Source organism: Gastrolobium bilobum, unplaced genomic scaffold (genome assembly GCF_033153095.1).
Source record: "Gastrolobium bilobum isolate Gb01-03AN ecotype WA unplaced genomic scaffold, APGP_CSIRO_Gbil_v1 utg6195, whole genome shotgun sequence".
Lineage (NCBI taxonomy): Eukaryota > Viridiplantae > Streptophyta > Magnoliopsida > Fabales > Fabaceae > Gastrolobium > Gastrolobium bilobum.
The window spans coordinates 560248-586749 of NW_026898878.1; the positions used below are offsets into that span (position 1 = coordinate 560248).

At 31.3% G+C, this 26502-nt stretch overlaps 2 protein-coding genes across 2 annotated transcripts; one reads left to right on the forward strand and one right to left on the reverse strand.

Moving 5' to 3' along the window:
* Positions 1 to 7350: 7350 nt before the first annotated feature.
* Positions 7351 to 11121, reverse strand: LOC133284990 (GABA transporter 1-like). Its single transcript, XM_061482138.1, has 7 exons — positions 10813 to 11121; positions 9618 to 9740; positions 9119 to 9213; positions 8726 to 8912; positions 8473 to 8603; positions 8120 to 8335; positions 7351 to 7867 (listed from the first exon to the last, which is right to left on the reverse strand). The coding sequence occupies exons 1-7, from the start codon at positions 10997 to 10999 to the stop codon at positions 7472 to 7474; spliced, it is 1335 nt and encodes a 444-aa protein (XP_061338122.1). The 5' UTR covers positions 11000 to 11121; the 3' UTR covers positions 7351 to 7471.
* A 1995-nt stretch (positions 11122 to 13116) lies between these two features.
* LOC133285000 (signal recognition particle 9 kDa protein) lies at positions 13117 to 16673 on the forward strand. Its single transcript, XM_061482154.1, has 4 exons — positions 13117 to 13334; positions 13524 to 13592; positions 15876 to 15969; positions 16388 to 16673. Exons 1-4 carry the CDS (start codon positions 13263 to 13265, stop codon positions 16462 to 16464), a joined length of 312 nt encoding a protein of 103 aa, XP_061338138.1. The 5' UTR covers positions 13117 to 13262; the 3' UTR covers positions 16465 to 16673.
* The last annotated feature ends 9829 nt before the right edge of the window (positions 16674 to 26502 follow it).

A 26502-nucleotide genomic window follows, 5' to 3' on the forward strand; every position in this document is an offset into this window, starting at 1 on the left:
AACATGTTTGAATTTGAAGGGAAGTTGTTTGGTTGTTGAGTATTGACTATTGAGTAGACCCCAACGATTCATCTACGAGGCATGTTTTTGTACTAACACATGGAGTGTTCTGCGGATTTCCCAAGAAACCCTGTATCAAATTCCATTCAATAATCACATTCAGTACAATTATTATTCATAACATAATATTGGGAGTGGATTCTTAAAAATTCACAGATGATTTGAAATTTTTTATCTATCTCTATTTCTTTTATTAACGTTGGCAAATTATAATTTGAATCTCATTTATTAAAAATTTATGAAATTTTAATATTAAAGTTCATGAAAATAAGGGTGAGCAACTGAAATCATCATTATCTCATATCCATTCTACGAGTTTCGTTTCGTATCACCATTAATTTGTCAACTTATTGAAATTTTTTATGGGATATATTTTTCTTATGTTGTAGGAAAAGAATTACCTCATGTTGTAGAAATAAAAGTATAAGTGGGACCCACATGTAAGAGGAGAGAGAAAAAAAAAGTGGTGGGACCCAACCTTTTTTGTGTGTGTAGGAGAGATGTTTATCTCATGTAAAATGAGATAAACATAACCCATTTTTTATATGACATTGGTTACCACCATAAACCTGAATACACAGGACAAGACAAATACTATGTTATGAATAATAATTATAATGGAGCTATTGAATGGAATGGGAAGGGACTTTCACTTTGAGAAGTTGATAAAAGGCTTCTTGGGAAATCGAAATGAGTAATCCATTTCTTCATCCCAGACAACTTACTTTTTTAACCTTTTAGCCTTTCATCATAGCTAAATCGCCATATATATTTTTTTCTTTTGTCAACAAGCCGTGGCACAGGTGGCTAAGAGTCGGTCTATATCCTAAAAGGGCGTGAGTTCGATTCTCTCTGGCCGCTTTGAAGGCCCTTGTTGATGGGTAAACTATAAAGCGGGTTTAGTTTGCCGTTGTCCCTGGCATCCTGGCGGGTTACATACTAGTGTTTCCTCTGCCAGAACTTTTTTTAGTACTAAAAAAAAAAAATCGCCATATTTTTAATAAGTTAATTTTAAAATTAGGGCAGCATCAAGTAAAAATAATAAGTCTTTATTACAAAAATAATAATAAGTCTACAACAAATCTTAATCTGTTGTAAAATTACTAAAAAATTAGAAGAACAAGAATTAGAATATAGAGATAAAAGAATGTATTCTTGTTATCAAAAAAAAAAAAAAAAATTGTATTTTGGTTGTTTTGTCATATTACAATAATACTTTATTTATAGGCTCGAGAAACATGAACGTTACAATAACTGAAATTATTCTCCAACTGTCATAATATCTCCAACATCCATAACGTCTCCAACAGCCATAACGTCTCTAACGGTTATATATCGGATTGGACAACCAATAAATTGGTTATAACACTCCACCTTGGAAGTCCAATAATCCTCAACTGAGCCATATAATTAATCTTCTTTATCACGTTATTTATGCCCATTGGAATTTCAAGATTAGAAATTTATTTTTCAAGGGGGTGAAATAGATATTTTTATTTATGTCGAGATCTCATTGAGGTACTCAATGGATTTGCTTTATCCATGAACGATCTCTTTGCTTTATCCATGTACAATCTCTTTAAATTATAAATCAACTGATAAATATTTTATCAATGCGATTATACCACATACGCCTTTATTTCTTTAATCCATTTACCAATATTTGAAGCTTTATTCAACAAATTTTCCGGAAATTCTTATATGCTTCAAGAGTTTTAAATCCTTCTAGGATTTTCATATAAATTTCATTATCGATCGAATAAGCCACATAAATATGCTATAACAACATCCATTAGACGCGCACAAATTTTTCATATACTGCCTGATTAATAAGATATCTGAAGGTGATTGCATCCACCACACGAAATTATATTTCATAATAAATGCCAGCCAATTGTGAAAATCATTGTGCTACAAGTAGTGTTTTATATCTTACCACTTTATTTTCTCATTATAATTTTTACACATTTATACCCCACTAGCTTTACACCTTCATATGTTTGGATTATAGATCCAAAAACCTTTGAAATTGAATTGCGTCTTTATGATTTGGCCAATCATCATCAACAAATTTATCTTTAAGATCCTCGTCTTATTTCCTCATTTCATTTTATGCAAAAATATTGTCGACAACTATATCTTTATGGTTCCAACTTTTTTCTATAATGACATAACTAAGAGATCTCTTCATTTTCATTATTTTCAGGTACCTGAACCTCCCTTGAGGTTTGATCAAAGTTATATATTTATGTCTCCATATTATGACCATCTTAAGCATGTACAGTTGGAATATTAGACTTATTGGTTAGTTAAATCATCCGGCAGTCGATGTATAATATCCTTTTGCTCATATTTGCTTTGTGCGAGGATCTATGAGATAACGATAATGATAATGCTTTTCTATTTTCTTTCATTCTTGATCTTACTATATCCGGCTAGTTCTTTAAGTAGTTAGGGTTATATGGAATTTAATCAATTTATTATACTTTGAACAATTTGTTATGTTAATTTTCCTTTTTATCATGAATGAAATTATCTGCTTTTAATGCTTTATATGAGCTTGAATCTTGTTTATTGATCTTAGGTAAATGCATGACAATAGGAATGTTGATGTGTGATCCATATCTGATAATTTCATCATAAACGTTATGATTCTAGGGATAGACATAGGGTTTGCGTAAACTTTATGGTTCTTGAACTAAATGCTTACCTTCTTGGGGAATAACCGGGAACTAAGGTTCTTGCAAGATTGTAAAGGTTTAGGGTAACAAGGGATTGAGCCCTAATTACATAAGAAAGAATTGATTAGATTGATATTAAGGACGATTAACGTAAATAAGGAATTCAAACGTAATAGAGAGATTGAAGGAAATCGAAACTCTAGCTACGTTCTTTTATATTAGTTAAATCAAATCTTTAAATTCTTGCTTTTAATTCTTGCAATTAATTAGTTTTAATATTTAGATTTCAATTCAAATCCTGTTTCAAATACAATTTCGCTTGTTCAACTTAAGTTGCAATAATGAGTTAGTGCTTGAATATAATCCTCGTGGGAACGATCTCTTATTCAATCATTATATTACTTGTACAATCGGTGCACTTGCCGTGAGTAACCCAACAAGTTTTTGGCGCCGTTGTCGGAGAAATATATAATGAAATTGATATCCAACATATATTCTCTCCCCCTCATGTTGGAAAGACTGATAACAATAATCTACTAAATTTCCCGTCATTATTTAAAGATATTATATAAGGGAATTGATATCCAATATATATTCTCAACTATATTTGTTATAACTTATTGGCATGATGCGTACAAGTAAATATAGCATATTTCCATGCAAAAATAGGAAACTTTATTCTTATAGACAATGTTCTAGTAATCAATTAGAGACATTTAATAAATAATTTCGCTAATATATAAATTCACCAGCATTATGAAGACGAATTGTCTTTATTGTACTCTTAATATTATCATTTGAGCAAACAATCTCACAAACGTAATATAGACAAACATGTGACCATTTTGTAGATGCATCTATTAAATTCATATTATTTGAAAGGTTTACATGATAGGTGAATGGACCCATATATTTCACCATATATGCATTCTAAAAATGCAAGAGATTGAATCTCAACTCTAGCTAGTGATAATTTCTCTTAAGAACTAGCAATACAAGAAAATTCAATAAATTTTCAATAAATCGAAGAATCTTATGGTTCTTCAATGCATGATCATATGAATTTTCAATAATATTTCGCATCATGTTTGATCCGGGATGGTCCGTCCGGTCATGCCAAATAATATAGCTATTATAATCAATATCAATCACAATTTTAAAATTGTGCACCGAGAGCAACTTAAGTAATAATACCACGTGTATTAACATTGAATGCATTGGGTAATATTATATTATTAGAAATATTGGATAGGAATAGATTAAAACTCTATCATTTTCCTATTGTTACAATGTATTCAAATTCTAAGCCAATTTTGACATTACTTAAGTAATAGACCAACATGTGAAAAACTGCAAATAGGAAATAATACATTCTATAGATTCTGTGCACTAAACAAGGCCACAAAGGAAATGAACTTAGCCACCAAAAGTAAGCTTTGAGTAAGGGCATGGTTTGATTCTAAATATAAAGTCTGATGATACAGTATACCCATAACTTACACTCATAACATTTACAATGTCAACTTTTGGGACTAATGACATAAATTAAAATCCATCATCATAATTATTATTATTTTATTGAAATAATAAGAATCTTTTCTCATAAAAAAAATACCGTAACAATACTGAAGGCCAGCACAAAAATATCTTTTCAAAATCGTAACAATATTGGAGGCTTATGTAATATAAAGAATCTGCCTTTATTATATACAACTTGTCTTATCTAGCCTTATCTATATAGAAGAGGGATATTCTCACTACCAAAAATTTCTACTACCAACTTACTACCTATCTAATCTCCATTAGATTAACATTTTCTCTCTCTTCAAAAACTTTTTAAGATTCTCTCTTTTTGATCCAATGGTGATATGATATGTAGTAAGTTAGTAGTAAGAATTTTTGGTAGTTAGAATATCTTTACTCATCTATATAAGGTCAGAATTTATGAAAAGAGCAAAATTTCAAAAAAAATATGCCAAAAAAAATGCGTCAAAAAAAGGAACAAACAACCAAAATATATGCTTCTAGATTTCAAGGACTTAACCGACCCAAACAAACAGTGAATAAAAATAATAATAAACAAACGGTGACAGCAAAACTTCCGTGGACTTATTCAAATTTTCCAAATAAAAAAAATGAAACATACTAATGGGCACGTTTCACGAACGGTAACAAACATACTTATTCAAAACTTCTGTTTAACATTGCAATATAATAGGCACGTCTCACGAAACATACCAAAACATAATATATCGTTTGAAATAACATGCTAATAGTCATGGACGTGTCACAAAAAAATAACTTTCAGAAAGATAATGGTAAAACAGTAACACAACTTCCGAAATTCAGCTACTACCAAGCAAACCTTGTATATCTTGTCTTAAAAAAAATACTAATGACAATAAGACATATAAAGCAAAAGAAATCCAGATAAAAACTTGTTGGATCAGAGTGCAGGTGATCAAGAAGCATATAAGACAGGACATGGAAATGGAAAACAAAATAACCATTTAATCCTAAAATTCTCAATCCAACCGAAGAAACAAAATAACCATCTATTGATAAAACAAACAAACATGTAATCGTGGGACCTAGAAAATCAGAATTGATAAAAGAAAAGCGGAACAGTAAGGCAAATGGTTGAAGTAACAGACATTCAAGTAATGGCTAATGGTCTTCACGATTCATGAAACAATTCTTAAAGAAAATGCAGACGCTAGTTTGAATAGATTCTTTGTTGAATATAATGGGTAGAAATTGTCCTCAACACGTGGTTTGAAATCCAGGAAATTGTTAGCATAAAATCCAAGTACGCTACGTTATATGATTATAGCTTCAATATAATGGATTTCAGGTGCTACATTCAAGTACGCTAGCTTGAAATCCAAAAAAAAAAATGCAAGATAGAAATGCACGGGAAACGATGATAAAGAAAGCATATAACACTATACATGAAAATTGAATAGCGAAAAGACCTTTTAATTAAGGTAACATAAAAGTACTAACATGCTCAATTCAATCAACAAAACAGTGGATTCTATAATTATATAGACGTGGCTCTGATATTAAATGAAAGAAGTATTTTAATTCTGAATTATATATATAATTATAAAATATCAAACAATATAAAATTAAAGTTGGGATTGTGTGTACGTCATAAAATTGAAAGAAAGAAGGGAGTATATGCCGGATCTTCTTCTCTATCACCTTGATCTCGAATGTGATCTTGACTGGCTGCGACTATAACTTTGGCCTCGTGCTGATAACATGTTGTAAGATTACTAAGAAATTAGAAGAATAAGAATTAGAATATCTCCCTCGAATGTGATCTTGACTGTCACTGGCTACAACTGCTACTATAACTTTGGCCTCGTGCTGATAACATGTTGTAAAATTACTAAGAAATTAGAAGAATAAGAATTAGAATATAGAGATAAAAGAATGTATTCTGGGTTTTGTCATAGTCTTATTTATAGGCTCAAGAAACATGAAAGTTACAATAACTGAAATTATTTTCCAAGGTTATAATATCTCCAACCGCCATAACGTCTCCAACCGCCATAACGTCTCTAACGGTTATATAACGGATTGGACAGCCAATAAATTGTTTATAACATAATCATTAATTTTTGAGCATTTAATTATTGTAATTATTGAAAATTAATAATTAATTAATAAGTATGACTCAATAAATTATAATAGTTAAATATACGAAAATCAACGATTAAAATTTGGTATAAGACTTATTATACTTATACTGATGTAAGTTGATCATGCCCCTTAAAATTATATTATTTCTTAAAGACCATAAGTTAACAACTTAGCATGACTAAATCATTCTTTTATTACTCAATAACTATAGCTCAATTGGCGACACATGCTGAGTAATAGAGAGAAAACCTAGAAATGATCTCGACCAATATATTTTTGAAGAGGGACAAAGAGCTTTGCCTTTAAATATGACTAAGCCCTGACTCAGGATTAGTACCATAACCTACTAAAAGAGTTTAAGCTTGTATAAAAAAAAAAGAGAGTTTAAGCTTATGGGGATGGATACCCGTGAGCTAGGGGCTGACTCACCTCAAAAATATAATTAGAGTCTTTATATCATAATAAGATAAAATCATTCTTTTATTAAAATGGAGCCAACAATTTTTAATTCATCACATTTTCAATAAATAAATTTCAAAATTTTATCTCAAAAGGCAACCCACATATGCTGGAATACCCACCAGATGCAAGAGAGCCCAATTTCCTTTGGGCTTGTTATCTTAGACAAGCACTCATTCCTTAAAATATTGATACTTTAGCCTTTGGGCTTAACTAAAGATTAGTTGAAGTCATAACAACTTCTCAATTAAAAATAAAATAAAATAAACAAAATGAAACACGGTATAATTTTATCTCATTCTATATGTAAACAAAAGAAAAGAAAGCACCAGAAAATGCGGTGTATCATGGTATAATTTTGTCAATGAAAATTATCACAAGTGTGGCACATGACCTATTCATGACCAGTTTTTAATGAAATTATTAACAGCCGTGATGTTTCTGAATCTTTTAAGCGGGCTCAAGAGGATGAAGTGTATACATTAAAAAAATGAGAGTGTAAAATGTATAATTTTATAGTTGCTGTTTTAAAGTTGATTTGTGCAAAAATTTTGCAGGATAAAATATAACTTACACAAAGAGAAAAGGTGAAAAAAATTTTGGGGGAGTTCAAAATTCATTCACATATCATGGAAGAATTTGTAGTTCTTGATATCTTCCACAATGAATTTGACAGCACCAATGCAACCCAAGATGGCAACTATTGAGAACCATGTTGCTATTAAAATATTTAATGGCCGCATCAAAAGCCCAAGTTTGGAGTTCTTGGCTATACTTCCAGCCTTAAGGTATGCTAAAGCAGGGAACACAAAGTCCAGAGGAGTAAACCCAATTGCCCCACAGATTGACACAAAATCCCCAAAAAAGGGCATAGCTGCAGCAATAAGAGTCACAAGAACCATATATATGGAAGTATAAGTAAGTCGTGCCAGGTTATTTCTAAAGGGAAAATGGCTAATAGATTTGTTGGACCCCATTATTTCCTCAAAGTAAGCATATGTTGGCCTGCAGTATATCTGACAAATGATGCAATGAACTACATTAGTAAAGGGATTTATACCATAATCATTTGATATAAACTGGGATTTGGAAATGATGAATAGCAATTAAACTAAAAAACTTTGCATAACTGCCTAGTGATTATAACTGATAACTGAATAATAAAGACTAGTGCTCCCTCCCCTTTCCTTCTTTCCCTACCCACATAAAAAAAAGGAAGAAAAAATGATGACCATCATACTCTTGTATTGAAGTGCCAGAGACAGTACCTGAAAGCATCCACATATTTGAATAGCTGCAAATATATTTGCCATAACAACAGTCCATTCTGGAATAGACAAAGAAGCTAAAATGTAAGGTTGGACTTCTGATCCAAAAGCCCAGTATCCAGAGAAGGCCAACTGCCAGTAAGTTAATACAATGACACTATATGCTGCTGATATGCTTCTGTACATATTCCTCTTTGCAGGTTCTCTCACTGTATTCTGGAAAAGAAATAGACTATTATAAAAAATTGCTATTTTACAATTTAGGGGCAAAGTGCTTTTTTTCCCTCCCTTTAAACTACAACTATGCACATAAAAAGTGAATGATATGTAAGAGATTTAGAAGCATTAGATACCTGTATTTCTGGAAGCATTGCATCACCAAATGAAAAGGCAATGGTCCCAAGGGCATTGAAAGCTTTGAAGGACTTAGAAGCAGAACTACCCTGCACACTGTAACTTACTGATGTTCTGTCAATCTTCTTACCTGAGAGATGTTGGAAACCAAAAAGCTGAATATGTTGTCACCACAAAATCAAGAGGGGGAACCAATCAAGTATTAAGGCATTGACATATAAAAAATGAAGAAGAAATCCATTATCAGCCTACCGTTGTAAATGGTAACACCAATGGTTGTACCAGCAAAGCCAATTGTGCTGAAAGTGCACAATGCATTTACCCATCTCAGTGAGTGAATATCAGGGAGCTGAGAGAGAATTAGTTCAAAGATTCCAAAGAAAACAATAAAATGCTGCAGGGTCAATTTTCCATCCTGGTGATAGTGCTTGTAAACTGCCTGCACAACATGGAAATAGAACATTTCCAGAACCCCCAACCCAAAAAACAAAAACCACAAGTGGGCAGAAATGGTTGTTTTTTTTGGGGTCAATAAAAAGATATAAATGAAAAGGCAGAAGATCATAAAAAAAAGGTGTCAAGACAAGGATGGAACATTTATAGTATTTGTCCTATTACTCTACAAAATTTGGTTAGATGCATAACCTTTAAGCTGCTACCAGCTGCAATCTGGATAGCAATGTTATTTCCAAGAGAAGCCACCTGCTGAAAAAATGCAACAGACCAATACCCCCAGAATCCTTCAAGAATCATTAACAACATATCAAGAATATTACTGTCATGGATAATATGAGCACAAAGCTGCAAAGGCAACATTTGACTATTGAATATGAGTATATGACAGATTATGTTATGACTATAAACTCCGAATGTACAAAATAAGTGGTTCAGCATAAATCTATGTATGCATAGGTAATAGGTTAAGTCTGTTTTGACGATCAAAAAGGCATAAAAGCAGATATCTTCACTTCTTGAGACTGCCTTCATTTTTCACTCCCCTATGGATTTTAACTGAGTATGGTTCTTATTATATACATTAGTAATAAAAATTTTGTGAATGACGCAGCAAGGAGGCAGCTATGAGCTATTTGCAGTTTTCCTTTTTTGTATAACTGTAAAGCCAACATCAACATATAATACCAACCGAAAATACTACGTGCAAGATGTCTATAGGTAAGGTGCTTCTCCCCATTCCATTTCCACAAAGAAGCGATCAGAATGCTAGAGTACCAGGTGGCTAGTGTTGCACTCACAAGACTACTCACACCTGAAATCAGTAAGAAACACTTCACAGAGACCGCTAGTTGAGATGAATAAATCCAATTTTTCTAAACATTATGCACAAACACGCACAAATAAAATAATCAGTTAAGTACTTACCAAAAACGATGAACACTTGAGATAAAAGAGTGGCTTTAAAATAAATAAATGAATACACAAAAAGGAAAATGACCCTCGTGCTGGAAAAACAACATTGTAGACCATTAAGGATGCTAACATTGTAGACCATTAAGGGTGCTAACATAAGGTTTTTCATTATGAAAAATGACAGTACTCAATATGTAACCAGATTGTTCTATATTTGCAACTGCAAGTTCTATAAAAATATTAATATAACGTCAAAAATACAGTTATGGTTTATTAATGTAACTCTTCCCAAAGAGGTAGAGGTAGAAAATTTATAAAATCATTTCATCTACAAGAGCTTTGATAATCAACCCTCCATTACCCCAAGCATGTGAATCAGGTAAGGGATTGTTCCAGCTTAACGTGCCCATATGATCCTACACGGCTCGAATCGATGAACCTAAGTGTAAAGAACTTATTCAACCCAAAAGCTTAAGCTAGTGGGTGAGGGCTATATTAATAGTTTTATATATATCAACACGTCCCCTCACACGAGAGGCCACTGGGCTTGAAGGGTGGACAATGTATAGGCCCACCTACCTGTGCGAAGAAAAAAATTCCACTAGAAAGAAAGTGGAGGCGGTGAGGATCGAACCCGGTACACCGAAGCTCTGGATACCATATAAAGAACCAATTCAACCCAAAATCTTAAACTAGTGGGTGAGGGCTACATTAATGGTTTTATATATCTCAACACTAAGGATTATATCCAAAAGATAATAATCAACCCCCCTCCAAAAAAAAAAGTTTTTTTTTCTTTCATGATTGTCATAATTCCTAAATATATATGAAAAACAACCTTATTAATTTGGTCAAAACTCAAAAGTAGTACTGGTTTTGCTTATTTGTACTATTTATAATTCTGATGATCATCCAAACATGGTAAGAGAAAAGAGTGTTGAGAGATAAGAGAGTAAGGGGAAAGAACTAACCAAGAGGCCAACCAAGAGAAGCAAGAGCAAAGGGCAAGGGAGCATAAGCAGCAGGGGTGGCAATAGTGGTGGCAACATGGAAAGCCGCGTGCTTCCACGTTCCTTTACGCACCAATTCAGCAGCACTTACTCCTTCTTCTGCATCATTTTCCTCTGCTTCTCTTCCCACTTCACTTGGTGAACCCATTAAGTTTCAGCTCCTATCACTTAGCTTCTGTTTTTCCCTCTATGATATATATGTATTCAACATAGTATAATAATGATCCTAACCCCTATTCTAGTTGGAATTTACAATACATACATATTTCTTCTCCATGTTTGTTGACTTTTCCTCACCGATAGACGAAATCTTGGAAGAAGAAAAATTAAAAAAGCGATAACATGCGACTTTAGTGGCCATTATGAACAAAAGAAAGTCATATATCATACCATATAATCGCTAGTGGTGTTACTATATACATACATTAAATAAAAAAAAAGTTCTTACTTGAATCTTTGCTAACATGTTTATTTTTTAACAAAATAAAAAATTATTGAGTTGGAATCTGTTTTCGAAAGTCTAAAAAAGATTCGATTTCATTTTTTTTTTTTTAAACTTGGAAGAGTTGAAAGTTAAAAATAACAAAAGAAATTATCCAACACGTTAACGCACCGGTCGAGAAAATTAAATATTTATATGACGATTTTTTAATCATATATATATATATAATTTAGATTATAAAATTATTATATTTATTTTAAAATATAATTAAATTATGGGAAAAGTGTGTATCATTTTAAAGGATACAAAGTTGTGTCGTTTTAAGTGAGAGAAAGAGATAAATCATGGAGAGAGAGTGGGAGGGAATTTTTTCAAAGATGTGAGTCTCACCTCTTTGTGAGAGTAAAAGGATATAAGGTGCGCCATTTAAAATAACACCTTTTTTTCCTTAAATTATTTATATTACAAAAATATTTATAATTATTTTTTATTTAGTTTTAATTTAATCTTAATTATATTTAATAATTATTTTAAAAAAATCATGACAATTGTAGTTAACAAACATAAATGTAAAAAGTATAAAAAATCTACATAATCATAATTAAAAATATTTAAAATTTAAAATAATAAAATCTGTATGACAATTGTAATATATACTATATAATACTCGTCCAAACTTTGGGGTAGGATATTGTAATAATTAATTAGGGTTATTATCAATTTCACCGTTAACTCGATTATGTTGATCCAACGGTTATATTTATTTATATCTTTGTATCGTTATAATTTCACATATTTAATATGAAAGCATTAAATATGAGAAATCATAATCATACAAATGTAAAAATAAATATTAAATATTAAATATAGAGAATCATAACCATACAAAGATGAAAATAAATACAATCGTTGGATCAACATAATCGATCGATTTAACCGAAAATTGTGAAATTGATTAATAGTAACATTGATAATAACCAAAATTGGTTATTACAATATCGCGAACTTTTGCAATGAGATGCATCCTCGTAAATAAAGATCGGAGGGAGACATTAATTAGATACTTAGGGGACGTTTGGGAGAGGATAAATTTTTTTTATCTGGAAATCATGATTTTCGAAAATATAGTTGAAAAATAACTTTTCCAGAAATATTAGAAAAAAATGTGTTTGGTAGACAGAAATATTGGTGGAAATATTTGTAAAATTTTAATATTGCTACATTTGGTTGATAGTAAAATTGTAATGGAATTTTGGGTGAAATTTACAAATATATCCTCATCTTTATATATTAATCCGTTTTTTTACGACGCAAGTAGAAGTCATAGGGTTATATTTGTCTATGGCTTCACTGTTAATTTTTGGTTTCCCTGGAAAAGTACACAAATCCATCTAATTGGTGAAATTTTTTGTTGGCATCTTAAAAAAATTACATTGATTTTGAAATCCTAACATGTCAACCTCCCCAGGATTATCTCACATTTTTTATTTAGGAAACATTGCATTTCAGTTTACCGAGCCTAAGAATCCAAGGAAATCAAAAAAAATCCAGCTAACAAACGGGCCCTTAAAGCCTATTATTGATCAAATCTATAAAGAAAAAAGAAAAAGAAAAGGATATTTTATGTTACAAATTAATATAATAGATTTTTTTTTGGTGAGGAAATATAATAGATTTTAATTTTAACTTATAGCTGATATAAAATCATTATTTAACTGTGTTAAGAAATTAATTAGAGAATTTGACTTTCTATTTTAATTATTTAATAATAAGAAAAACAAAACCAAAGCTTTGTGGCTGGTTATACTTGAAAGCTGAAACGACATAAGGGTTTGCGTCGTGTTAGGAAGCAGAAAAAACGTCCGCTAGGGTGTGTTACAGTCCAATAGATCCTGAGTCTCGACGAAACCTTTATTTTGGTGACATTTTGTTGAATTAACAGGTGTGTTCTCTGTGAGTGTGAGCTGCAATGGTTTACATAACTTCGTGGGACGAGTTTCTTGATCGATCTATTCAGTTGTTCCGTGCCGATCCTGATTCTGTAAGTTTTTTTCTTCTGCTTTTCAGTTTTTTTCTTTTTTTTAATGGTGTTCTGTGCTTTAACTTGTGTTTGGTTGCCGAGAAAATAGAACAAAAACAAAATGAACACAACCAAAGACTATAAGTTATGTTATATTTTATTTTATTTTATTTTTACTGAAATAATTTTGGGGTTGAATTCGTGATATAGACGCGGTATGTCATGAAGTACAGGCATTGTGATGGCAAATTGGTACTCAAGGTCACCGACAATCGAGAGGTACTAATTCTTATCTATTATTATTACTTTATTTTTTATGTACCTTTTGTCATGTTTGTGTTTAAGGGTTGAATGCAAGTCATTGTTTTTTAGACTCACTTGATAATTAGGAAAATGTTAGTATGTGCTCAATTGTTGGAAGTATTTTGTTAGGAGAGAAGATACAGATAACAATATTCGGAAGGAAATTTCTTAAATAGTAATATTCTTACAGAAAATAGATGAAATACAAGGATAATAAGTGACAACATCCAGAGCATTAGAGAGGCTAGTGATGTCTCCCACTTGCACAATTACAATCTGTCTAAAATCGGCCTAAACTTTCTGGTTATTCCTACAATTTTATACTCCTATATGACTGCAATTATCAATTTTGTAGCCCTAATTACCTTGCCACGTTGTTTTTGTTAATCAAATTAAGGATGCCCCATCAATATGTTTATTGGCCAATACTACCTCCCCCCCCCCCCCCCCCCCCACACACACACACACACACTTAAAATAAATAAATAAATATATGAATATATGAATTTCAAACTATTCATGGTTGCTTTTGGTTTTGGTTTTGTCGCTGAACTATGAATAATTTGAAATATATGAATTTCAAACTATTCATGGATTATTTGGACTGCAAAAATCCTTTTCATTTTTTTTATTAGTGAATGCTCCTTTATGGTTATGACACGACTTTCTGTTCCTTAATTTCAATTTACATGTACTGCAGCTGAGGAATTGTGCCTTCTATATTTAGCATCTATATCTAAACAAGCTAAACAACTGCTAGAAAGTCATTGTTGATTGGTGTTTTTCCTACATCCTTGGGCAAGTTGCCAAGTGTTAAAATACATAGGATAACGTCCAGTTGCTGAAGGCCAGAAACAACATCACTATGGGATACTTTGACTTTTTTTTTGGTGAAGTAATCCTTAATAGGGATGTATGTAAATTGAAGCTTTTTGTAGGATGCTAGTTTGGCCATGAGCATTGCTGATTTATCTTTTCTTTTTTCAAACTTTAAACTTATTATGATATCACACCAAATATGGAAAGTAAAACTTGGAAGCATTGTTGATCTTTTAGATGACATTCTAGTTAAGACTCCATGTTTGTTCGAGGTTGTTATATAGGGTCATGAGGTCGTTGAACAGCCGTTAAACGGTTTGATTATTTACCATCAGTTTTGCTTCTTCCAATCATATATCCATTTAACATTTTACAAATAATAATTTCAAAAATCTGGTCAGAGACATGGCATTGGGATGATATAAATCTGCTAAGTAGTTTCTGTGGGTAGTAATCTGTATATTTATTACTTCTAATTTTTATCTTAAAATATATATTTATGAGTTATTGCATGTAAGGGTTCTGGTTGCAAGGCTCCCCCACCCCAAAACCTTCAGATGATGAAAAGTAGTTAAACCCAGAAACAGGAAAATAATGTGATTAGATATTCATTTGATGCTTACATAGTAGTTAATTGTGCCGCAATAGCGCCGCGAGCCGCGCCGTATGGGCGTTGCGGTGCCTCGTCGCAAAAAACCGCATCGCGCCACACCGGAACGCAATAGCGGCCATTGCCATCGCATTTGTGGCCATATTGCTGTCATAAGGCAAAATGTCAACTTTGTCCTAAATCTAAATGTGTAACAGAAATTTAAGGGTTTTTTAGTCTATCTGCGTCTCTCTATGTCACTTCTACTATCTCTACCTTTAAAAAAAAAAAAATTTGTCATTATTTCTGTCATATATCTATTTCGCTATTTCTGCAACCGCAACCCGCTATAACGCTATAGCGTTTTTCGAGGTTGGCCGCGACATGCCGCAATCCGCATTTGATAACTATGGATGCTTATTTATATGGCATCTTATGCCTTATACTAAGGATGATGGCATGATGCTATCTCTAGGAATCTGCACAAGCAAGGGAATTAATTCGGGGGAACTGATTTACTGTAGCACTATAAATCTTTATATTCTGTTTGCCTCTGGGAACTGGGGATGGGTGACAAGTTGTCCATTATTAATGGATGACATAACTGTATAAGCAAGCAAGATGTGACTCCTTGCATCAATAAATTTTGTCTTGTCTACACTTTTTGCTGGCCATTTTTCTTGAATAGAATATATTTTTTGTCACTTGTGTGAAGCCTGTGGATGCAGTGATGTGCCGTTGCATATTTCTTGCACTTGAACAAATTCTTTTCTTCTACTCTCCCCATTGCCGTCTAAGTCACATCACACATATAATTATTCCAAAAGTTGATTGTTATTGTTTTTGACCAGTGTCTGAAGTATAAGACGGACCAAGCACAAGAAGCTAAAAAGATGGAAAAACTGAATAATATATTCTTTACTTTGATGGCTCGGGGACCAGAAGGTATGTCTTTTGTTATGCTTTGTTGATAAGGATACAACATTTGGGCACTTATTTGCAGAGGGATATATTTGAGTGAGAAATGATTTTGAAATCGTTTTCCTGTAATTTTTGTAAATGTTGAAATCTTGGGAAAGAATAATGAGTAAAACTTTAATGATTAGTGCATGTTAAAGGTGTTAGCCAGCTTAGGATGCGCATAAATTTTTCCTCAAAAGGTCTCTGGTGCATGGAGTTGACAGCATGTTAAACTGCAATCTTTTTCAATTGTAAACTAGTACTTCTTGGTACCATGCTTAAAGGTTATGAAAGTTAGAAGGCGTACATTGATGATACATTTAGGGTCTTTTCCTGTGTCATCTTGCCTACAGGAATTTCTCACTGTTGTTTTGTTTTTTAAAATAATTTCTCTATTCTGCAGTGGATCTATCAGAAGTCACTGGGAAAGAACAAATGGATGCACAACCGACCAAAAGAGGAAGAGGAAGGAAGCAATAACTCATGTGTCTGGCTGTCCAAAAGGGCTTCATGAATCTTAGGAAATCAGTAATGATTTGATAGATTTTTTTTTACCCCTTTTCCAAAATCTTACTGCAATGCCTGGATTGCATACAGAATTTTTTGTTTTCTGAATTCTTTCTCAAATATTAATTAATCTTGGGTATGGTTTTGCCTACAACAAAATTATTCACATATCATTGGCGAATTGGCATTATTACCTTTAACATTGCTATTCTTACTAAATATTACTTTTGATCCTTGTCACCGGATGGTCACGGGTTCCAGTATGAGAAACAGACTATTTGAAAAAATGGGTAAGGTTGCGTAAAATTGATTTTTACCACATTTTTGCACGTTATGCACCAGGCTTTGCCTTTGGCCCTTTTAACATTGGTTTTCTGTTGCAAATGCCATGATTCTACCATAAAACCGATGTCTACTTTCAAACAAACAAGAGTGATTTGGGGTTGAGGAACATAGGGATTGCCTTCTTTTTTAATTTTCTCTACTCTCTTTTTCTGCTAAATGATTCTACTTAAAGGAGTGGATTTTGGACCGCGATCCTTCTTTTATAGACGCCCAGGCAGCATGGTTTGAGCCAAACATCTAGTGGGATAGCACTATCCAGTTTTCTTCTTGACCTTAAATTGAAAATTCCTTCATTTTATCGTTGGCTTTCATGCTAATTTATCTAGAAATTGACCCAGCTTGCTATATATACTCAAGTTTGCATGACTTTTGGTCTGTTTCAAGCCTTTTAATTAGTTAAACGACACATTTGTTGTAAATATGATAGAATCTTCTTGTTAATTAAAGTGGCACACACTGTATAGTGCTCCAGGAGAGGGATGGCTAAGCAACAATGACACTTTCCTTTAGCTTGCATTCATTTTATTTCGGTGAATCAAAGAGTAATAGACACAACTCAAATTGATGAATTTGAGGGTCATATACAAGTATCTTACCATAATTCCGGGTTCCAATCATAGACGTACTTGAATAGTCCTTGACCTGTTTCACCAGATCCCGATGTTCCCTATTTGCTTTTATCTGCTTTGCTGGCCCATTAAAAAGTTAAAGTGTTAAATCCATGTGCCATGAAAAAAGCTTGTAAACTTGAATCCTTTTTCCCCTCCCTTGAAAGATTGTAAAGATGCAAAGGCAACATGGAAAATATTCTTCAATCAAATAAAGGAACACAGATTGACAGAATGTTTTCGTAGTGGGTTATGTGCCATGACAAAAGTGCAAAGCTATGCTTTATTTTTATTGTGATTTGTTCCTAGATCAGTGCGGGACCTGGTCTCCAAGGCCTGGGGACTCTGGCCATTATAGTAGGTTAGTATCATGCACTATTGCTTATCTGTTTGAAGGGGTATAAGGTTTCTGCTTGCCTTTGCAAAACTCTCACTTTTATGACATAAGTTGAAGGCTTGGATGTTAGTGCACAAGTTAGTTCCTTGATCCTGCTACAAAAATTCAATGACGAGAGAATTAAATATAAGAATCAAGGATTTTAGGATTCCTTCCTTGGGTTAAAAAATGTGAGAAGAAGCCAATTATGATTAAGCTGAAGGAATAAAAGAGATGCTCATTGATTTTGAAAAGAATGTCGATTTGGAATATGCCACTTTTGGCCACAAATAATAAAAAGAAAGGCAACTTGAGAATATGTTGTTCCACATATGTATGATGTTGAACAATAGATGAATAACTCAGCCTGCAGTAGTGCTTAAAGGTGAAAAATAAGATGTTTATGTCAGTTCGACACATGGTGAAGTATAAAAGATTTAAATCTTTCATCACTGTACTTTTAAGAGTAAAGTTTCCTTTTGGATTCTATATATCTAATTATATCTTAACTGTTTCAAAAGACATCTGTAGTGTAGTTGTCTTCTTTTTTCTTCTTATCCTTTTGATCATAGTCTATAAATCCACCTTTGAATGCACTTGCTAAGAAAGTTAAATAAATAAATGAGAGAAAATAAAATAGGAATTGAAGTTTTTTATTTTTTGTTCTATAATACTTGGTAATAGGGTGAATAATATAACTAAATTCATTTCATTTTTAATTACTTTATTTTTCCTTTATTAAATAAGTGTAAATTGATTTGTGTTCTAATGCGGTCATTTCATTTTGTTCGAACTGTCATAATGAAATTAACTCTCCTAAAAGAGAGTCACAATCCCCTTCTAGTTGTGTTATGTAAGACTTAAGTATTGAAGGTTGAAGGGCTAAGACAGAAGTTAGATTAGACTGGAGTTAATATCATGGATTGTCACAAATTTTCAGTTGAATTATCTAATTTGGGGTTCTTAAAGAATAAACATCTATGAAAATCCAAGTAAATGACAGAAAAAGTTAAATATTTAAAGCCCCTTTGAATTATGTTTTTAAAAATAGTTTTTAAATTTTTCGAACAAAAAACATGTTTAATAACTTCTGTTTTGTAAAAATAGTTTTAAAAAAATTATTATTTTTTAGTTTTTAGAATCAAATTTAGAGAATATATTTTAATTGTTTCTGATTTATATTTTGACTTTTAACTTTACAAAAAAAAAAAAACCCACATAAAACACTCATTTCATTAACTATTATACAAAATAATTTTAAAAATAAAAAATCAGAACACAATTAAACAAGCCCTTTACCTCCCATTTTTAACCTTTCTGTTTTCATTTCAACTCCCAAATCGGTCCTAAGAAAGATTGGGGGAAAACAAAAACAAAAACAAATGAAATACACATTGCAGTTGCTGAACTAGATTGCACTCGAGAAGGTCAATGCAATTGAGCTTGGTTTCATTTGAATGAGGGACAGTGGAATGCGCTTTGATTGATTGAATCTTGAGGTTTATATGTGCTACCAAATCCCATTTGGATGAGTTTTTGCAATTATAATAAGATGTGGTCTGTGAGGAATCGCAATCTTATTGGCCTCCAAATGTAAGATTCATTACTTATGCACTGTAGTCTTTAGGTGAGATTATTAATTATCATGATATCAGAGTCAATATAACTACATGTTCACGAGTTCGATCTTCAGTATACTTTTTAGTAAAATTAACTCAGCACGAGATAGAACAAACAAAAAACAGATCTATATAATATACACATTCCATCATTTACGTGTTTAAATTTTCAGGTGAGATGATTCTTTAACGCTTGTAATAGAAATTTTCTCTTCCATTCCCTACTATTGGAACAAGAAAAACAAACTCTAAACTTTTTTTATTATTGGTAAGGAATTTTTAGACTATACCAAAAGTTCTTTTCTAAATTCATATATAAATTAATAATTGTATTCGATATAAATAAGTTCATAAAAAAAACTGGACCGAACTGATCGGTCGAACTGGTTTGACCATGAACCGAAGCACTTATCGATCGAATTAAGCTAATTGATAGGTTGAGCAGTGAATAGAACTTGAGATCCACATGCCGAATGATATGTCAATGGAAATTCATGCAATAGTTTTGAAAAATATTCCTTACCTACAAATTGAACCTAGGTCGTAAGAAATATACTGACTTATTAGTAAATGAGATATGATCCGTTTACAAACTTTTTTTGCAAATTACACTAAGTACGACCGATCGTACACTGCATGATTAAAGTATGACCGGTCGTACTTAGTGTAGTTTGTAAACAAAAAAATTTGTAAATATAACTTGCCCCTTAGTAAATATACTCTTAGTAATATATTTATCATATATAAATATAAATAATTCAACCACCAATTCACTAGTTGAATGATTCAATGACTCAGTAAGTAACTCGAATATATCAATGATTGAGCCGGAGTTTAATAATACTAAAGTAAACTCATCTTAACATGCATTTTTGTTTAATCTAAAGAAATGATAAGTTTTTTTTTTTATTTCTCCATAATCTGTTGAAAATCTTACTAATCCTATTCGGCTTTGATGAACCTATATAAAGGGTAGATCAAATTTTATTCTCATTATTCGAACTCGAGATCAATCAAGATCTCTGATTAAAAAAATAAATTCTTCACTTAAATTAATAATTATTAATTGTAAAAACTAAACTCTTGTATTATATTTGGTTAATAGTTTATGATTGGAATTTACTTAGGAAGTAATTTTCACAAATCTCCTTTTCATGATGCATAAGATAAAAAAAACCGACTCTCTCAATATTGAGCATTCTAATTAATCCCCACAATCGATTCTATTAAGAAGGAGATCCTGCTTCGATAAAGGATAAATTTTCAGTGCATGAGATGTATCTAACTCGGTATATTTTTTTTTCATATTTGAAGAAAAAGTCACCACTTTTGAAATATTTTTTCTCACCAACACATTAAAAAAGTTTATTCTTTTAGAAAAAAGGATATACCCAATTAAATACATTTGATCCACCTGTTGCGGAAATGTGTAAGGCTCATATTCTTGGGTGGCCCAATAAAGGATGGATAGCTAAATAACATGCAAGTAGCAGCACGAGCCCAAAGGAAGGAGGCTCAAATGATTTAAACCTTAAGGTAAATACTATAAATCGGAACTAAAGATCACGACTAATCTCTCTCTAATACATTTTATGTAATCACAATGCACACACATTACCTCCATTTCTGACTAAGGCCTCGTAATTGTATACAGTGATTTATTATTTTCAAAATACTTAATTCATAAATATTTAAAGAGAGCATCAAATCTAATATTGACCTACTAGCCCTTGGCTAGATATCTTTGTCAATACCAAAGATTTATTCCCGATAAAGTGAGAGCATTGGCATGTGCCATTTGTCAATTGATTGAAGAAAAGTAAGAATGAAGCAATGATTAGTTGGCTAACACCTAAGTGGACACAACTAGAGAAGAGCTTGGGTGAGAGCACGGACAACCCAACCCACATACATATATTTTTATTTTTATTTTTTTTGATAACAACCCACATACATATATTAACAAGTAACAAAAACTAACAAAATATAGAATCTGAAGTATAATGAAACTTTAATACGAATATAAGTCAATATATCATAAAGTGGGGACATATTACTCTGTCCCTTTTTTTAGATAAAATTCAATCGAATGATTGTACAAACATAACATAATTAAACAATGGTTGTAATAATAATAATAAGACAAAATCTGAATGAATTGCACACAGACTAAACTAGTCATTAGTAATAGAATAAATAAATCCATGTAGAATTTATTCTCTAGCATGATAGAATTAGAATTCAATTAAGCTTGCGTAAGTTTCAGTTTTCAAATGAGACAAATAATATGACCTGAACAGAAATATACTTTTTAGGTAACATCCAAGTACAGAAGATATTGTTAGGCACCGAATTTATGCAATCTTAGTAGTTAATTATTTTCTATATACAAATTGTAAAATTCAAATACAATTCTTAGTGTGGTTGTTTCCGCCCGTTGGAGCATAGTCTAGTGTCATACCTACCTAGCTATAGCTTAATCATGATACCAAGCTTTCCTCTTTTACTTTAATTAATTAATCAAAATTTTAAATAATACAACAAAATATCAATTTAGTTGGATCACATCTTCGACGGTTTGACTATTCAAGGATGCTGAATTATATTTTTGCTCATTTGGTACACTTTTAATATTTTTCAAAAGAATTTAGTTTTGCGAACTTTCTTCTCACGAGAATTCATTAATATTATCTTAAGGGTTAAGAATTTTGAATGACTGAGATCATATCACATGACATGATATGTGAGTTCTTCTTGACGGGAGGTCTACGAAACTAAAGTAGAAAATACAAAAAAAATAAAACAAAACAAAAAAAAAATTAATGAATTTCTCAAAAGAAAAACGCTCTTTGAAAAAATAACTTTGAGAACATAACATATGATAATCCGTGAAATTAAATGCTCTTCACGGGAAAATAACTTTAGGAGCATACCATATCATAACTAGCCAAATGATCAAATAGCTTCACATTTTCCCTATATATTTTGTATAATAAGTATTCTATATTTATCGATCTCTCTACAAATTAAAAAGGAGAGAGTGTGATGAGTGAGCAATCACTATGAGTTAGTGCAAGATTGGTCTAATCTAATCCAACATAGTGGGCTAGATTTACAAGGAAGAAGGGGGGGTTTATGTTATATGATAATCAAAGTAGTTTATCCACTTGATTACACAAACCCACTTTACAACACAGGCAGAGGCTGTGGTGACAAAAAAGTCAACGACTGGGCCCTGACTTCAGTTGCGTGTCAGTCAGTCACCGAACGAATGGTGTTCCCATGGCGCATGTTAGCAGCGTGCGTACGTTGAGGACAGTCAAAGTGAAGCACTAACTTGGGATACGCGTGGCCACCTTTATTGGTGCTTATGTCTCATTGGTTGCTTTTTCTTTTAACGGTTATTTTTTTTTTTGCAAGTTAACGTAGTTGTGTATACACGGTTTATGTAAAAACAAAATTATGATTATAGTTAATATTGTGTTGTCAAAAAATATAAATTAATTATTAGTATAATTAAATTCATAAAATATTTTTTTGTCTGTATTGTTTGCATGACTGTTGGTTTGGGCTTGTGATTTACAAAATAGTATATCATGACTCAGATAAAGAAGGAAAATTTTGCAAAAATAAAATAAAAATAAAAATTGATGACAATTCAATCAACTATCAAATTATTACAGCATTTAAGATTTTTTTTTTTTCATACACATTTACAACTTTTAAAGAAGAGTTTAATATTTTTTATATTATAAGAAATAATTTTATTTTCTATATAATATATATAAAAATGTGTAGGGTCTATTTCTTTTTCTTTTTCTTCTATTGACATGGCCACACGGAGACCCTATATACTTTTTCACATACTTTTATGTGTATATAAGAAATAAAATTATCCCTTATAAAATAAGAAATATTAATCTCTTTAAAGAACTAGAGTTGATATATTTAGAAAGTCAGTTTTACTTATCCTCCACTAAAATTAGAACAAATGAATAATCAAACAGAATTAAAGTGAACTAAACCGAACTAAATTGTAATTTTTAAATAATTTTCAAAATTAAATTGATGTCAAAAGAAGAGAGAAAGAAAATGCGGATGTCACATACTTTTATGTGTGTATAGAAGATAAAACTATGTCTTATAACATAAAAATATTAAACCCTTAAAATAACTATCGTTAATGTATTTAGAAAATCAATTTGACTCATCCTCCACTAAAATTAGAACAAATAAATAATCAAATGGAATTAAAGTGAATAGAATCGAACTAAATTGTATCTTTTTAAATAATTTTAAAAATTAAATTGATTTTATAAATCAATTTAAAAATTGAGTTGAATTAAAAGAACCGGTTTGAAATCTGTTTATATACCTGAATTAATTTTAAACTGGTTCGGAACTGATTATAAATAAAGAACTAATTTTACACACCAAAAAAAAAACTAATTTTGAAATAAGAATCAATTTCGAATGGTTTCCAAACTCATTATGGACTAGTTTCGAACTATTTTTGAAACTGGTTATAAATAAATAATTATTTTCACATCGGTTCTGAGCTGAATGCAAATTTGTTTACCGAAACTATTAAAAGAACACCTAATAACTTGTTGGGCACTGTACAAAGTATTTGAAATACGGGAAATAAATATCATTCGTGCAATATTTTCAAAGAAATTACAAATGGATATGCGAGTTCCCTCGTCATTGATGGTTCTAGAACCATTAGGCTTACATCACAGATAATAGTACTTAGAATTACTAATAAAAAAAAAATAAAATTTTGTGACAACCAAATAATGTTACTATCTATGTTACTACCACATCTTAACCGTTGATTTTTGCCAATCAACAGTTATCATTTTTCAAATTAAACTCATTAATTAATTATTAATTCGAAATAAATGATAACTGTTGATTGGCGGAAATCAACGGTTAAGATGTGGTAATAACATTTATAGTAACATTATTTGATTGTCACAATATCTTATCCCATAAAAAAATATATAAAATGTTGTTGGGCCATGCGAGTTCTTCAAAATAATTATAACACATTCCCTTAGTTAATTTGCAATCAGTTATAGAAAAATAAAATAAAATTGATTAAATAAAATAATTTGATTTAAATAACTGAACTAGTCAGTATGTTTAAGACATTTTGTGATATTAATAATAGCAAAATCTTTTCTTATATTGTAGGAAATTTTTCCTCTTAAGTCATAAAAATATTTCTATTGTGGGGAGTGGCGGATCCAGAACATGGATGAAGGGTGGGCACTAAGAAATTCAAGTACATATATTTTAATAACAAAAGTGAGCATACAACGCAAGAACAGACAAATAAGATCTAACATTTATGTGCTGCACCTTTGAAAGGATCACAAAAAACAGCCAAATAAGATCCAACCCATTACACAAATAGAAATGAAAATGCAACTTCAAAAATCATATATAAATAAAGAGAACAAACCAATCATATAGAGCTCTCTCCTCTCCATCTCCGATGATTGCTGTTATTAGGTTTGGATTTGGTCTAATGGAGAGGGTCAGGTACTCAGGTCACTGGTCATGGGTGATGGGTGGAGGAGAAAAAGCAAAAAATAAAATAGGAGAAAACTTAATTTTAAATGAAGGGTATTTTGATATTTTCATGTCAAAATTTAAGGGGGGCACTTGTCCCCTTCTCTTTGACTTGTGTCCGCCTCTGATTGTGGGTCCCATCATTTTTTTAAAAATAAATATTGTGAGACAACAAGAGATGATTTTTCTCCAACAACAGGAGAAAATCATCTCCCATTAATAATAAGAGTAAACACCATTTTTGGTCCCTGACAATATCTACGAAATCCTTTTTAATCCCTGACAATAGAAAAGGACCAAATTGGTCCCTAAAATTATGAAAAAAGAGCCATATTAGTCCTTATGTCAACTCCTCTGTCACTAACGTGGCCCTTTTTACATACTGTTAGGGACCAATTTGGTCCTTTTTTATTGCCAGGGACTATAAAAGATTTCGTAGATATTGCGAGGGACCAAAAAGGGTGTTTACTCTAATAATAATACACAAAAAATTAATTCTAAAAAAGTAAAATGAATCTTTCTATGTGAGATTCTCATGTGCAAGATTAATGTAAAAAAAATTTGTGCTTATATCTTTCTATAAATTACGTAGGTGGAGTGCTATCAAAATTTATAAATATCCATTGAAAGAAATAAGTGCAAAAATTTGTGTAACTTGAGAATTGCCTATGCTCAAGTGTTAGTCTCCAAAGAAAAGAAATTTGATTGTGCATCAATGTTCAATTGATTTTTTTCCCTTGATTTTGTAGATCATTTCATCAATCAAATCACCTATTTAAAAATAACAGGGGATCAACAAAGCCCAGCATATTTGATAGATAGCTAGATTCTTTAAATATGCTGATAAGGATTTTGATCTATGACTGTATGTATGAAAAAGACTTTGTTGATAAGACAAATTCCATTTCGATAATCTTTAAGCTTCGAAAGGATTAATCTTCAACTATCGGCTATGAGATACATGGAGGAAACTCAAAATAATAATAATAAGGGAGATATGTACGGTTAAACATATATTTTCATAAACAAAATGCTAAAATCAAATATTAGAAGTCTATTATGTTAAATGATAATTGTAGTTATTGAAGAATAAGTCTTTGTTAGAAGAATTTAACAAAAGAAATATTAATTTAATGCATGGCTGACTTTTTGTTTTGCTCTTGTCAATTTTAGTAGACAACTTTTTAAGATATATTTATTTTTATTAAATCTCACTTGATAAAATTAATTTTCATTTTAGGGAATTTTTTTAGCAAACCAATGAGCCCAAACATGTTTAATTATTAAGAAAGGATTGTTGTACAAATCAATTCATTTGAAATTTATTAATTATACCACCTAGGCAATTATCTTATTCAACCTCAACAAGTAATTAATTACAAATAATGAGAATGGATCTTTTTATGTCTTGTTTTAATATGTGAAAGGTCTCATTCATTTATCCATAGATTCATGATTATAATTTTAATGACGAAGTTCATTC